The sequence below is a fragment of the Crocuta crocuta genome, unplaced genomic scaffold (assembly GCF_008692635.1).
Source record: "Crocuta crocuta isolate KB4526 unplaced genomic scaffold, BGI_CrCroc_1.0 scaffold113, whole genome shotgun sequence".
Taxonomy (NCBI): domain Eukaryota; kingdom Metazoa; phylum Chordata; class Mammalia; order Carnivora; family Hyaenidae; genus Crocuta; species Crocuta crocuta.
This window is the reverse complement of record NW_027530368.1, coordinates 1,273,401-1,286,667: the sequence shown is the minus strand read 5'-3', so window position 1 is coordinate 1,286,667 and position 13,267 is coordinate 1,273,401. Positions and strand designations below refer to the sequence as shown.

Below are 13,267 nucleotides of genomic sequence, written 5' to 3'. Positions count from 1 at the left end.
ATGGAGCCGGCGGTCCTGGCCCCGCACAACCTCCCGCACCACGAGCCAATCAGCTTTGGCATCGATCAGATCCTGAGCTGCCCGGAACCCCCCGGGAGCAGCCTAGGCCCCGGTCGCGCGGGCCAGGGCCATGGGGAGAGTGCGGCGTTCTCGGGTGGATTTCACGGAGCCTCAAGCTACGGCCCCGCCGGTTCGCTGGCCCCGCTACCTGGCAGCTCCGGCATGGGCCCAGGTGGAGTGATCCGCGTCCCCGCACATCGTCCGCTGCCAGTGCCGCCGCCCGCGGGAGGTGCCCCTGCGGTGCCTGGACCCTCTGGCTTGGGCGGAGCCGGGGGCCTAGCGGGACTTACCTTCCCTTGGATGGACAGCGGCCGCCGCTTTGCTAAGGACCGGCTCACGGGTGAGGTTGCCCGACCCTCCAGCCTCTTGCCCCACACTGACCCCCTTTCCTCATCTTTGGGCGTTCTGCTCCAACTCAAGTTCCCCGAATGCTCCCTGCCCGGATCAGCCCAGGCGATCCTCCCCCAATTTATGTCTCGCGGTCGCGCTGCTTTAGAGAGGCGATGGGGAAGGAGCTGCCGTCGATGCCCGCGCCCTCCTTCGCAGGCCACAGTCCACACCGAGGGGAGGGAAGGATGAAGTTCCGGGGGCCGTCTCTTACCAGAGGGGGAGGGCCATTTCTTCCGAGGCCCTTTCTTGTCTGGAGGCCTTTGCTGATGAGAGGCCGAGCCTGGGGCACCTGGAAGGGCGGCCCTGAAAACCCTGCCTTGCTCTTTCTTCCTCCCTGTAGCCGCACTGTCGCCCTTCTCCGGGACGCGCCGCATAGGCCACCCCTACCAAAACCGGACCCCTCCGAAGCGGAAGAAGCCGCGCACGTCCTTCTCGCGTTCGCAGGTGCTGGAGCTGGAGCGGCGCTTCCTGCGCCAGAAGTACTTGGCCTCGGCCGAGAGGGCAGCGCTGGCCAAGGCCCTGCGCATGACCGACGCACAGGTCAAGACTTGGTTCCAGAACCGGCGCACCAAGTGGCGGTGAGGCGCGGGGCGCGCGACGGCTGGCGGTTGGCGTCAAGGTGGCCGCGAGGCGCGGGGCGGGCGAGGGACCTCGGGCCCCGCGGTGACGATGAGGCGCGGGGTGGGCGAGGGCTGGCTTAGCTGACACCGCGACTCGACTCTCACAGGCGCCAGACGGCGGAGGAACGCGAGGCGGAGCGGCACCGCGCGGGCCGGCTGCTCCTGCACCTGCAGCAGGACGCCCTGCCGCGGCCTCTGCGGCCGCCGCTGCCCCCGGACCCTCTCTGCCTGCACAACTCGTCGCTCTTTGCGCTGCAGAACCTACAGCCCTGGGCCGAGGATAACAAGGTGGCTTCCGTGTCCGGGCTCGCCTCGGTGGTGTGAGCGACGCCTGCCCAACCCGCCGAGCGCTCTTTTCCGGACCGAGACGCCGCTTGGAGCGCCGGCCCCAGGACCGTGGAGCGAAAAGCTGACCACGCCGTCGTTCTGTGGTAGCGGAGCTTGTGAGGAAGGGCCGCCTTTGAGGCTATCGTCGAGGGCTCCTGGGCCGCTGTGGGCTCCCGGGCCGCTGTGGGCTCCCGGACCACTGCGGGCTCCCAGGCTACCGTTGCGCGGTAGCACCGTGCTTAGACGTGGTCTTTCCCGCCATTTCCCACTCAACTGTGGTTGCACCCGAGGAGCCAAGAAGGCGGGACCTGCAGTATGGGAGCCAATGAGGTGAGGGGAGGGGGGCGGGCTGGCCAACCGGAGCTGCCCTTCGTAGGACTATGGATTCTTCCGAGGGTAGGTTAGTCCTGGGGTTTTGGACCCAAAGAGCAAGCTAAAGGTGGTGCTGGGATGGGACCGCGGCAGCTCGCACGCACTGCCTGGGTCTATACCAAAGGTGTGATGGAAGGGAAGAAGACACCAATGACAGTGGAATAACGGAGGAGGTGCGGGAGGGTGAGAGTCTGATTGTGACAGGAACCAGAGGGTTATCCACACTGGGCATCTCATTCTTCAACTGTAAAATAATCGCTAAGGATACCTTCCTGACTTTGAACCCCATGTTGTCGTGTGTGTTCAACCTGCTGACTCCGTCCTTCTCCTTGAGCCTCACAACGCGCCTGGGTGGCAGGCAAGAGGGATACTTATACACCCCATGAAAGAGACAATCTAAGAACACTAATCTGCCTCTGGTGTCCTGTGGGGACAGAGGGGAAAGGGGGAAGAAGCAGTGGATAAAATTAACCGGCCCTGTGGAGTTAGGGTGAGCAAAATTTGGCAAATTAGTAGGAATATCTGAGAAGAGTCAAAGATAATTCCAAGGTTGGAAATGTAGAGAATCAGCAGATCAATGGTGTTGTGGATAATGAAGGGGAATGGAAAGATTGGAGCCAGATAACTCTAGGCAGAACTAAATGCTAGACCTAAAGACAATACATTCTGGAAAAGTGCTTTTGGGGGAGGTTGGTTGACATCCACATAGACGTGGAGACAGAATGATGAGAACAAATAGAGTCTCTAAGGGAGGGACACTCTGAGGAGAAAAGCAGAGTTGTAAGGATTAAATCTTTCTTTCCACCAATTTCTACAAACACATTTACAATGTGAAAAATGATGGAGAATATCAAAGTTAATAGTTCAAAGGGAGAAAAGGGAATGGGCACCCAGCTGGAAAGAAAGGAAAGCATGATGTCCCTGAAGTTGTTAGAAAAACTTTAGTTTGTGGGTGACCCAGAGGCTTCTGGAAAGCTTGTTGATGGAAAGTTGAGGGTTTAGGGATGGTTGCAATAGTCATGAGGTTTAAGAAGGAAAAGGATCTATGTTGTATGTGGAAAAAGGAAGATTTTTGATTTCTTATAGCACTCTCATTCTTCCTCCCCTAGAGGCAGGAACAAGACAGAGGGAAATGAGCTTTGGGCAAGGTCAGAGACCAGCTGTAGTCAAACTGCTCATGTTCTGGGGTAGTGACAGCTCGGTCAGTCACAGCATGAAGTCTTGACCACAGGTGGGAACCAGGCAAGAGGATATTGTGGGGGCAGTTGGATGATACTGTGTCACCTCTAACTCATGGATGGTGTGTATGCTGCTGCAGAACCAAACTCAAATTTGACACAGAGAAATAACTTTTATAGGCCAAAACGAAGCACACAAAGATGGGTATGGCATAAGTTGGGGGCTTGGCAGTGACGTGTCAGTCACTCTCCAATAAATAGAAGAAGGCTAAGGAAAGGGTCCAACCTTATGTATACTGTGGCTTACCCAATTCCCGCCACTCTTGGTCCACCACTTCTTGAGTCTCAGGTTCCAGGATTTACATTTGACCCTAACCTTTGGCCTTCTAAATCTGGCTGGCTGCCTTGGTGCTAGTCTGAGGGAGGATCTAATGCCTTGAGATGAGCTCAGTTCCATTCCTTAGGCAGGTCACTGCAGGACACAGGCATCTCCAAACTCTTGGGTGGAGGGGGATTCACTCTCTTTTGAAGAATCTGCCATTTCTTCTCTCAGCTGGTTCAAGAGGTCTCTGCTCTCACTGGGAGGCAAGTTACTAAGGAAGTATGGAGGGGCCAACTCCACCAGCCTGAAGGAGAGAGTAACAATTAGAAGATGATTTCTGTATACTCTCTTACATGTAATGCAGATTCCTAAACTTCTCATTCTGTCCACAAACCCTGACTCTTCAAATCATATGTCACTACAAATCATTAAGATATCCTCTTCTCCTTATGGCTCCTTAACTCCCCAGCCATAATTTTGGCCCCAGGAAGAGGAATGGGCAATGTAGGAGGGGTGTCAGGGAACTCACATTTGTGGTTGAATCTCAGAAACAATGGAAAGGCAGTTGTCTTTGGAAATGGAGAAATTGTGGTAAAGCACCCACGGTGGAGGTCTGGCTGGAGCCCGGCGGCTTCGGTAGCAGCAGTATGGGGAGAGCTGGGCCACATGCTTATGTGTTAGGAGCAGGTAATTTCCAGTCCCATCTGTGTCTCGGGCCACCTCATTGAAAAGCAAAGATAGTGAGGGAATAAGTGGGGAGGTGAGGGGGAGGAAGACAGTAGGAAAAAGAAAGGGCCAAGAAAGAATTAGGAAGGGTGGTGAGACTATTAAAAGTAAAGTATCATCTCTAGGTGTTAGAGTCCCTGTCATATGGAATTTCCCATAGTCCCCTGCACTCCAGTGCCTCAAAAAGTTTCTTTTGGTTCTAGAAAATCCTTTGAATGGCCATCTGGACCCCAAATTCAGAGGTGGCATATAAATTTTTGATCCCTTTGCTTTATCCTCCTTTTATAACCTTCACCCCAACTCTTTCCCCTAACCTTAAGGAAGTATCCTGACACCAGTGCTTTCTGAAGGTCTCTGCGATTCTGCTCAGAGCCAAAGGCTGGCTGGGACAAGGGAAGTTCAATTCGTTGCATGAGTTCTAGGAGTTCACCTCGAAGTTTCCGGGCTTGGCACAATGCTGCCCAGTTTAATCCCCGAGCCTGGCACCAAGCCTTGTCTGCTCCACCTAAGAGAGGAAAGGGAACAGCTACAATTACAAAGAAACCCCCAAGAGAACCCCACGTTTGGTCAAAGGGCATAGAGATCTACCAGCTGGTTGCATACTACTTCCCCTTTTTGGAAAATTTGGGATTTTATAAGAAGATACAGAGTGGGCTACTCACTCTGTATAAAGGCTTCATATATCTGGATCAAAGAACTGTGATCACCATCTGTGTGTTCCAGGGCTCGGCGCAAGGCAGCTTCTTCTGCGCAGCACGGAGGATGGGTGAACCCAGGGGCAGCTGGAGGCAGAAACAAGGAAGGGGGTTGAGAAAGGACAGCAGTACAGAAGGAAGGGTGAAAAGGTATAAAGTGTCACTTTGGGAAATGTATTCAAAAGACATTGATAACTTCTAGGTGCTATATACTTTATTAGACATTGAACATAAATAACGAAAGACAGTCTCTGCCCTCAAGTGGTTTAGAGGCTAGTAGGAGAGATAAGCAAACTCGATCAGCACAACAGATGTGTGGGCCAATGTTTGAAATTTTGTTAGGAATTAGCTCAGTGGCGAAGGGGCAGAACATCTGAACCGTGGGCATGGCAAGGCACAGCTGTTAGTAGTGTGGCCTGTTTGGAGAACCGCAAGCACCTAGTAGGGGTAGAGAGAATGGCATGTGTGGCACAGTGGCGGGAGATGAAGCTGGAGAGGCAGGTATGTGCCAGGTCACGAGACGCTGGGTGTGCTGTGCTGATGAATTTATATTCTGTCTGGAAGGTAAAGAGCAGCTGTTGGAGAAGAGTTTTGAAGTAAGAGAGTCCATGTGTTTAAAGAAGTTTACTTGCCAAGTTAGGAGGCTAGAGGAATCCAGGCTGAGTGGGGATGAGGATCTAACTCTGGCACCAATAGTGAGTTTGGATACAAATAGATGAATTGAAAAAACCATTTAGGAGATAAAAATGAAAGAACCGAGAGAGAGATTACTCTAGAATGATGGTAGTGGAGCTTGAAGAGGTAATGGCATGATTTTGTGGTGGTGGTGATGGAATGGTTTAAAGCAAGTGCTTGAGTTCATCTCTGGGCTGGGCTACTGTGGACAATTCTGGTAGAAATGTCTGTCAGGAGTTGGATATATAAATCTGAGATTCAGGAGAATGTGACTGGCAGGGAGATACAAGGTTTGGAAGTTTTAAGTATAAACATGGCACTAAAGACCACAGGTGTGCATGAACTTGCTCAGAGAGTTCAAGGAATGAGAAGGCAAAAGGGGAAAGGATGGAACTCTGAGGTCTAATTTACAGTGGATAAGCAGAGGACAGGAGCCAGGGAAGAGAGGAAGGGAATGACCAGAGAGGTAGGATGAACAGCTGGAGGAGCAGTCACAGAGGCATAGGGAGGGGGCAGTTTCAAGGTGGGAGTGGTTGGCATTTTCAAGTGTCAGAAGGTCATAGGAATAAAGGCTCAGATGTGTTCAGTGGATTTGGCCCGGAGGGTGGGATGGGACGTCACTGCTGAGCTGAGACTTGTCAGGGTTGCCGTGGGCCTAAGGCTGGGATGCTGTGGGCAGGAACACAGTAGGCAGACCGGGTCAGAGGTTATTCTGTAGAGCTGTCGGGGAGCAGAGGGTGGAGGGAGAGGGGTGTGGAGATTTAGTAATAGTAGGAGAGATTTGAGCATGTTGGGGGCAAGAACCAGCATTGGGGAAAGGTTCATGAGACAGGAGAGGGATAAGTGGTTAAGGCTGTCTTTTCGGGCACTGTAAGGGAAGCATAGGAGATGGGGCTGGCCTTTGGAGCACCAGAATATGAGAAAGGGCTGGAAAGGATCGAAGTGGCCACAAGAGCCGGAGAGACGAAGGACTTTATACCAGTGAGCATGGCGGCGAGGGTGAGCATCTCATCCACACAGTCAAACTCGCAGGAGGCCAGCAGGGCTTTGGCCAGCTCAGGGGGCAGGGGGAACTCTGATAGGATGACTCCCAGGTCTGACAGGTTCCCTTCATCATCCAGAGCTGCCAGATAGTCTAAGTCTTCTAGGGCCTGCATCAGTGCTTCTGGAGCTGGTGAGGAAACAGGGCTTATAGGGCAGGGAAGTCTCAGAGCCTGGAGAGCCTGGTCAGGCAGGACTTGGGCAGGAGGGCTGCTCACCAGGCCGGTCCAGGAAGTGACACTCCCCTGGCTCTGCAATCTGTCTCCTCTTTAGTAGTAACACCAGGGGGCTCAGATTCTCCTCACACACCCTGGGTGGGGGCAGTGGGGACGCCTCTAGTTCTAGGAAGGACTTAGGGTACAGGCAGAGGTAGGATCCTGAGGGGAGAAAAGACTTGGGAAAGAGGGCCACCATAGGTTTCTCAGGGTTTGCTTGTGGCAGCTTTTCATGTTTGACCTCAGAAGGGCAAAGGCTCTTACCTGGAGGGACCCCTCTTGCCCGAAGTCGTCTTGCCTCTGCCTGACACTTGCTGATTGGTCTCAACACTTGGGATTCTGCTCGGATCTGAGGATTGTACACCTGTCACCGCCCCCCAACCAAGGCCAAGAGAGATCAGAGTGGGCCACTTCTATCTTTAGCCCCTTCATCCCCTCATCTCTCTCACTCACACTTCGAAGCTCCAGTCCTGAGTCAATGACATGTCGAATGGAAGGGAGGGAGAAGGAGAAGTCAGCCAGCCAGTGAGTGACCACAACCTTTCTGGCACCCAAGTCTGTGTTCTCGTATGCAGCCTGAATGGCTGGACCATCTCCTGGGTGAAGGGGCAGGACTCGTGGTGGAGACCCTCTGAGAGCCAAGGGCTCAATCTCCCTGGACAAGGATTCACAGCACAGCAAAATTTCCTGAAGAGAGGGGTGGGGCATTAGGCAATTCTCACCTTTTCGGTGACGAACCCTTTTGAAAAACTGATGAAAGCTGTGGCCTTTCACTCTGAAAAAAGGCACATACTCATAAAGTTGGGGATGTTATAATGTCAGGAATTCACTGAACCACAGTCTCTGCCTTAATATGGATTTTAAAAAAGGGGGTGGTAGACCTCTTTATCCCAAGGTCCTGGAGTTTTTCCTTAGGACCCCAACCTAGTACATAATCCAACTCTAATGTTCTAACAAGCATTGCTCCAACTCCCCCAGGAAAGGAAGGCGGCATACATGAGAATCTCCATCTGCAGCCCATTTTTACCTCCTCACTGGGCAGGTATACTAGCACATCTCCTGGAGTCTCCTTCGTACACAATTCAAGCACAGCTTGGCAGGCAGCTTCCACTCGATCAGTAGGGACAGTGTCCCTGTATACAGGAGTGGGACACGCACCAGGCCCACTGGGTACACGCACAATAGGAGGATTGCCCCAGAAGGCTTGGAGCTTTGGTTCAAGGGCAGGGTCAGTAACCACAACCACTCTCAAGTCCCCTGGAAGGTTTCCCAGCCTGGCATTTCGCAGTAGCCCCTGGAGCAAATCCGAGGCTACTGACCGCTCCTGAGCCTCATCCAGCACCAGCACGCCCCAGGCTCCTGTGCCCCGGGTTGAGGCCACCTCCTGTAGAAACAGCCTGTCCCAGCAAAACCTGTTGACATTGGCAGTGGGTGGAGTCAGTGTGGTCACTGACCAGCTCCACGAGTTCAGGGGAGTGACTTCCTGGGGGTGGGGGTGGGGGCTAGGTTTTGATTATAAGGTCAGGAAAAGACCCTGTGAACCTATACTGAGACCCACAACCTCACTAATAACACTTTTTTCACAAGTTGTACTCCAGCTGGGAGAGTGGGACTCATGATAAGGGTGAGGTTGAATGTCTGAGATCCCTGGCTGGGGTTAAGAGCTTCATTCAGCAGTGTGTCATCCAAGATTTAAAAGGTGAACTGGGCTGAGGGAGCATATGGTGAGATGTCAGAGGGCTGGGCTTGTTTCTACTGGGTGAGGGGAATTAGATTTGGGTCAGGCCTGCAAGAGGCCTCACCTGAGCAGGGTGTCCGGCCCAGTGCAGTCCTCCTGGGGAATGGTGTATCCAACCTCATGACCCAGGGTTAGGTCCATCTCATCGGCAACCCGCAGGGCCAGGCTCAGGGCTGCCAGAGGGTAGGGCTGAGTGACAGTTACTTGGCCTTCCTGGAACCCCCTGGCCAATGCAAACTCTGCGCACCACTGAGGGATCTGGGATAGGGATAGGGATAGGAAGGACAACCAGTCAGCAAGATGCAGGACTTCAGTCAGAAGTGCTGGGGCACTGGCCACTTTCATCTGGGGAGTCCCCTGGTCTTTCACCAGCCACCCTGGGGCCAGTCTAACCGGTCTCCCTTTGACCACCTCCCCAATCACCCCATGCAGCCCAATCCCCGCTTTGCCTGTGGAAGGACCAGTTCTCTAGCCCCTCCCTTTTTCTACTCCCAGAATCTCCCCCAACCTGGGTGCTCTTGCCAGAGCCAGGCTCTCCAGACACCAGCACTACTCCAGAGGGGCTACTCTCCAATTGCTCCATGAAGATAAAGCGAGAAGCCCAGATGGGTAAGGCCCGGCGCTGCTCAAGCAGCTCGTAGTAACGGGAAGAGAATGGGAGCCCATCAAAGGGGTTCACAGCCAATTCAGACTCCCCGGGGCTTGGGCCAGACTCTTCTGCCAGCCCAAGAAGCCGAGAGGCCATGGTGGCTGACTGGCAGTACCTACAGAAGGCAGGGCAATGATTAAGGCTTCATATTAAATGACTGACACCATCTTTCCACCCACCCTTGATCTCCTAACCGGTACCCTCAGGTGATACTACACTGGGGGTGGGGGGAGAGTCCATCTTTCCCAGCATTTCTTGCCTGCTACAAAACAGTGGAGACCGGAGTCTGAAAGTGAAGTACTATCACAAGTGGACTATTAACCTATAGTCAGGTAGTAAAAATCCTGTAACTAACACAGGGGGCCTCCAGGGCAGCAGGAATTACGGTATCCTGTGGGAAGGTTCTGAGGAAAGCGATAATAAATAAGAGGAAGGGGGCAAGAAGTTGGGGGGGGGCAGGGCCACAAGGATCCTGGATTCAAACCTGCTTGCAGCTCTGAGACGTGTCAGGATGGCAGCCAGTTCTGGACCCACCCAGCCAGTCACCACCAACCCAGACCAAGTGAAGTACAAAGGTAAATTCCGGCTCCACCCTGGGGCTTGGCTTAAACAGGAATCCTAGACTGGTTTTGGGGTGGGGCCATTTGCTCCACCTTATTTAACCTGTCAGAAGCCTATAAGGAAAACAGGTTCCAGACACCACACTGAGCATGTGTACTTTACAATGTATAGTGTACTTGTTAGTGAAAGGCATCTTGGGACTTGTAGTTTTGCAAGCTGCTTCTTTACAAAGCTGGGCTGAACACCCAAGCTAGGGTCCAGTGGCTGCTGGTCTTTAGTTCAGTTAAACTTCCTTAATATCACTCATCTCTTGACATGAAGAAGTGATTTCAACCTTTCAACCACCTCCCACAAACCCACAAGGAGGCTCTCACCCATGTTCTTACCAAACCAAGGGAAGGAACCTGCTCAGTAGGTTTTTGAGACCCAGAGAGGCAACAGATACCTTGAGTGAAAACCCTGAATTTAATGTGATTTTGGGGGGAGCCCCATCCCTCCCTTTTTACCACCCACCCTTCCAGCCTGTTTTAAGTTGGGTGAGGGCTGCCCCCAGTCTCCGTCCTGCGGCTCTGGGTGCCACCGTGTGCTTAGTCAGCCTCCTGGGCCCGTCTCTCTGTGAATCTCCTGCGAGACATAGGAAGAAGACATTGTGTGGGCTTTGTCATATTGGCCCTATAATTAGCTCTCTTCTCCAACCTGACCCTTCTGCCCACTGTCCCCTAAGTCCCTCACCTTCTCGCGTATTCATATAGTGCCTGCTTGCGCTCCTGTAGGCTCTCCTGCCGGGCCCAGGAGGACTTGGCAAATGTGAGGGCTGTGGGTTGAGGGGTCACCGGGCCAGAGCTGGGGAACTGAGGTGATCACAATGTCAGAGGGCTTGCGAAGTCATCATCATTAAACACGCATCGAATGCCTACTTTGCAAGAGAGGCACTGTGCTAGGGTCTCAGGATCAAAAAAGAGATATCAAGGAAAGGAGTACGTAGACTGCCCCTACCCACCCAAGTCCTGGACCTAACCATTTCTTGGGTCTCACCTTGGGAGCGGAGGCTGTGGAAAGGGACTGGGTCCCTTCAGTGATATCTTCAGGCATGAATGCTACAGCTCCCTCAAGCAGATTTGTGATGGTCAAATCTACACAGCCAGTTCTGGCTGGGGAAAAGGAAAGAGAGAAGGGAGTCTGTTTCCCTGTTCACCTTCTCCCCTCACCACCCATTATTTCTCTCTGTGCCTGTCTCCTGCGTGAGGCTACCCTTTCCCATACCCAGGTCTCTCTGGATGACGCCCAGTGGCACATGGGGTAAAACCTCCTTGACTCTCTGAGCCAGAGTTGCCAGCTGCACATCAGGAGAAGGGCCAGGGGAGGGAGGGAAAGAAGACTGGGCTGCAAAAAAGAAATCCGAAACATGGTGAGTGGAGAACTTGGAGGAAGGAGAGGCTGACTAGCACAGGAATAGGAAGGAAATCACAATAGGCTGTAAAACCCCAAAAAACTTTGTGTACAGAGACCACATACCTGAGTGCAGGCGCAATCTGGGGTGTCTTTGTCGTTTCATGTGCTCTGCTTTGTCTGCTGGAGTGAGTCGTGTCCCTGTCTGGCCCAATTCTTTGGCCAACAGCTAGGGAGAGTTGGAAGGTTGGAAGTGTTAAGGTCTCAAGACTTCCTTCTCCTACTTTTAAGGAAAAACCCCACTCCCACCCTGCCTGTGTACCCTACCACCTGTTGTACACGGAGGGCAAACTCCTCATTCCCCTCCCCTAGCTGGCGATGAACAGGACGGAGCCATCTGCAAAAAATAAAAAATAAAAAAAAAATCCAGGACCATGTTGAGTGCACCTGGGGTACAATCTGTCATCCTCTCCCCATTTTGATACTTCTTTTCACGGAACAGTTGTGATTAGGGTGGGGAGACAATAAACACTTTGTATTGCCTCTGTGATAGAATCTTGATACTAAAAGATCTGCAAACGGACAAAGAAGGAAGAGACAACCTCTTCAAGGAAGAGGTGAGCTTCTCCCGGCCACCAAAAAAGAAGACAGTTAATACCTTACTTGATACACGGTGAAAGGGACGAAAAGTGACCACAGCAGTTCTGAGACCCAGGAGGCATCGGACACGGTCTGAAGGGAGGGCATGAAATGAGGTCTAAGCCTCGGCCAGGAATGGGAAATTTACCCTCCAAGCCCCAGAGATTCCCTGTCCAACACGCACTCACCACAGAGACTAGGGGTCTCTGGACTCTCAGGGTAAGAGGTTGTACCACATCCTGAATAGAAAATGGCCAGGAACTAGAAGAGGGAAGAGAGAGTAGGATGGGATTCTAGCCAGCCTTACTTAGAACAGAAAACTATCAAACTGTACAAGTAGATAAATGAAGAATAAAGAGATAGAAGGGGAAAGAACTAAAAGTGAACAGAAAGGAAATCAACTAGTAGGGAGGGGGGTAGGGCTGAAAACTGTGAAAACTCAAGGGCCCACAAGCCTGACCACCTACCCAGCTGGAGACCCATACCTGTGCTCACCCACCTGAAGTGTAGCAGCCCCTCACGGCCATTGGTGGCCTCTTCCTCAGGGAAAAGCAGCAGAGGGGTCGGGGGAAGCCTCGTGGAAGCACAGAATCTCTTAAGTGACTCCACCAACTCCCCCCGCCCATCCATCTCCATGAAGCCCCGAGACCAGCATACAAAGCTTGGAGGACTATTGAGTAGAGGCTGGAAATGGGAAGAAGAGAAAGCAAGAAAGGAAAATTGGGAAGTGAGAAAAACTGACATATGGGGTAGAGAAGCGGGATTAGGGGTAAGGCTCAGTATTTCGTGGTCCCCAAGGGAAACCCGGGCGGGCAAAGGGGAACCTTGGGCTGGGCCCCAGGGAACCGCCCCACGGAACTCTCGGCTTCGCCCCTCCACTCACGGTGCTACAGCTGGTGAGCAGGTTGACTATGTTGTGGTCAAAAGGTGTCACATGGTTGGAAATGAGGACCCTGACGCGATGATCCCGGAGTCCGGAGTCCTCCTGCCGGGCCACGAGCCCCAGCACCGCACACATGGTCCGCACCACGAACCTGGCAGTAGCAGGCAGTGGTGACTTCACGGCCTCGGACCGGGCCCAGTCCTGACCCCCCCGGAATCCCTGGGTTGTTACCTGCGAAGGACGCTGTCTGGCAGAGCGCAGCTGACCAGGAAGACGTGGATCCCAAGGAAGAGCCGCAGGACCAGGAGGCAGAACCCGACGGGAGCATAGAGAAGCAGCGCGAGGAGCAGGAAGCCGTCACCCGGGAGCCTGGGGGCGAGAGGCGGGGTGATCGGGCGCCGAAGGCCGGGTGGATGCGGGAGCCAACCTTCTCCCGCGAGGGCTCTTACCGGTGCGAATCAAAGAGCCGCTCCGGCCCCAACGCCGGGGAAGGCTCCATCGCTGCTGCTTTAGGGCTGTTTATCCGCCGCCGCCATCTTCGCGCCCTGCCGCAGGGAATCCTGGGAAGGCGGAGTCTTCGGGCATCCGCCCAGGGTGCCGGCACCCGAAATCTTGAGGCGCCCCGGAAGGGCTAGCGGTCCCATCATGCCTCGCGGGCCCTTGGGCCACCTCATTACTAGCGTCCCGCGGGGACCACAATTCCCGGCATTCACGGGGCGGAGGCGGGGTCGGCCTCCCGGAATCCTGGGTCCCGGCGTGCACTTCTGGAGGACTTCAGGTACCAGCG

General features: G+C 53.6%; 3 protein-coding genes across 8 annotated transcripts; 1 reads left to right on the top strand and 2 right to left on the bottom strand.

The window, feature by feature from the left end:
• Positions 1–2,047, top strand: TLX2 (T cell leukemia homeobox 2). The gene is made up of 3 exons (XM_077766236.1): positions 1–400; positions 791–1,028; positions 1,178–2,047. The coding sequence occupies exons 1-3, from the start codon at positions 1–3 to the stop codon at positions 1,392–1,394; spliced, it is 855 nt and encodes a 284-aa protein (XP_077622362.1). The 3' UTR covers positions 1,395–2,047.
• Positions 2,048–3,100: 1,053 nt separating this feature from the next.
• On the bottom strand, positions 3,101–9,954 carry DQX1 (DEAQ-box RNA dependent ATPase 1). Of its 3 annotated transcripts, XM_077766227.1 has the most exons (12): positions 9,493–9,954; positions 8,868–9,123; positions 8,424–8,617; positions 7,649–8,033; positions 7,075–7,308; positions 6,886–6,985; positions 6,625–6,783; positions 6,345–6,536; positions 4,658–4,777; positions 4,310–4,500; positions 3,799–3,989; positions 3,101–3,573 (listed from the first exon to the last, which is right to left on the bottom strand). In XM_077766227.1, the coding sequence occupies exons 2-12, from the start codon at positions 9,102–9,104 to the stop codon at positions 3,417–3,419; spliced, it is 2,160 nt and encodes a 719-aa protein (XP_077622353.1). In that variant the 5' UTR covers positions 9,105–9,123; positions 9,493–9,954; the 3' UTR covers positions 3,101–3,416. The 3 variants fall into 3 exon arrangements, with proteins under 3 accessions (XP_077622353.1, XP_077622352.1, XP_077622355.1); XM_077766226.1 differs by having other exon boundaries at positions 6,625–6,985; XM_077766229.1 differs by lacking the exon at positions 6,625–6,783.
• A 61-nt stretch (positions 9,955–10,015) lies between these two features.
• On the bottom strand, positions 10,016–13,198 carry AUP1 (AUP1 lipid droplet regulating VLDL assembly factor). Of its 4 annotated transcripts, XM_077766232.1 has the most exons (12): positions 12,930–13,181; positions 12,712–12,849; positions 12,481–12,631; positions 12,097–12,281; positions 11,786–11,858; positions 11,617–11,690; positions 11,289–11,355; positions 11,085–11,187; positions 10,833–10,952; positions 10,605–10,720; positions 10,302–10,420; positions 10,016–10,193 (listed from the first exon to the last, which is right to left on the bottom strand). In XM_077766232.1, the coding sequence occupies exons 1-12, from the start codon at positions 12,977–12,979 to the stop codon at positions 10,157–10,159; spliced, it is 1,233 nt and encodes a 410-aa protein (XP_077622358.1). In that variant the 5' UTR covers positions 12,980–13,181; the 3' UTR covers positions 10,016–10,156. The 4 variants fall into 4 exon arrangements, with proteins under 4 accessions (XP_077622358.1, XP_077622359.1, XP_077622361.1 ...); XM_077766233.1 differs by lacking the exon at positions 11,786–11,858 and having other exon boundaries at positions 11,622–11,690; positions 12,930–13,189; XM_077766234.1 differs by lacking the exon at positions 10,016–10,193 and having other exon boundaries at positions 10,393–10,482; positions 12,930–13,198.
• Positions 13,199–13,267: the final 69 nt, after the last annotated feature.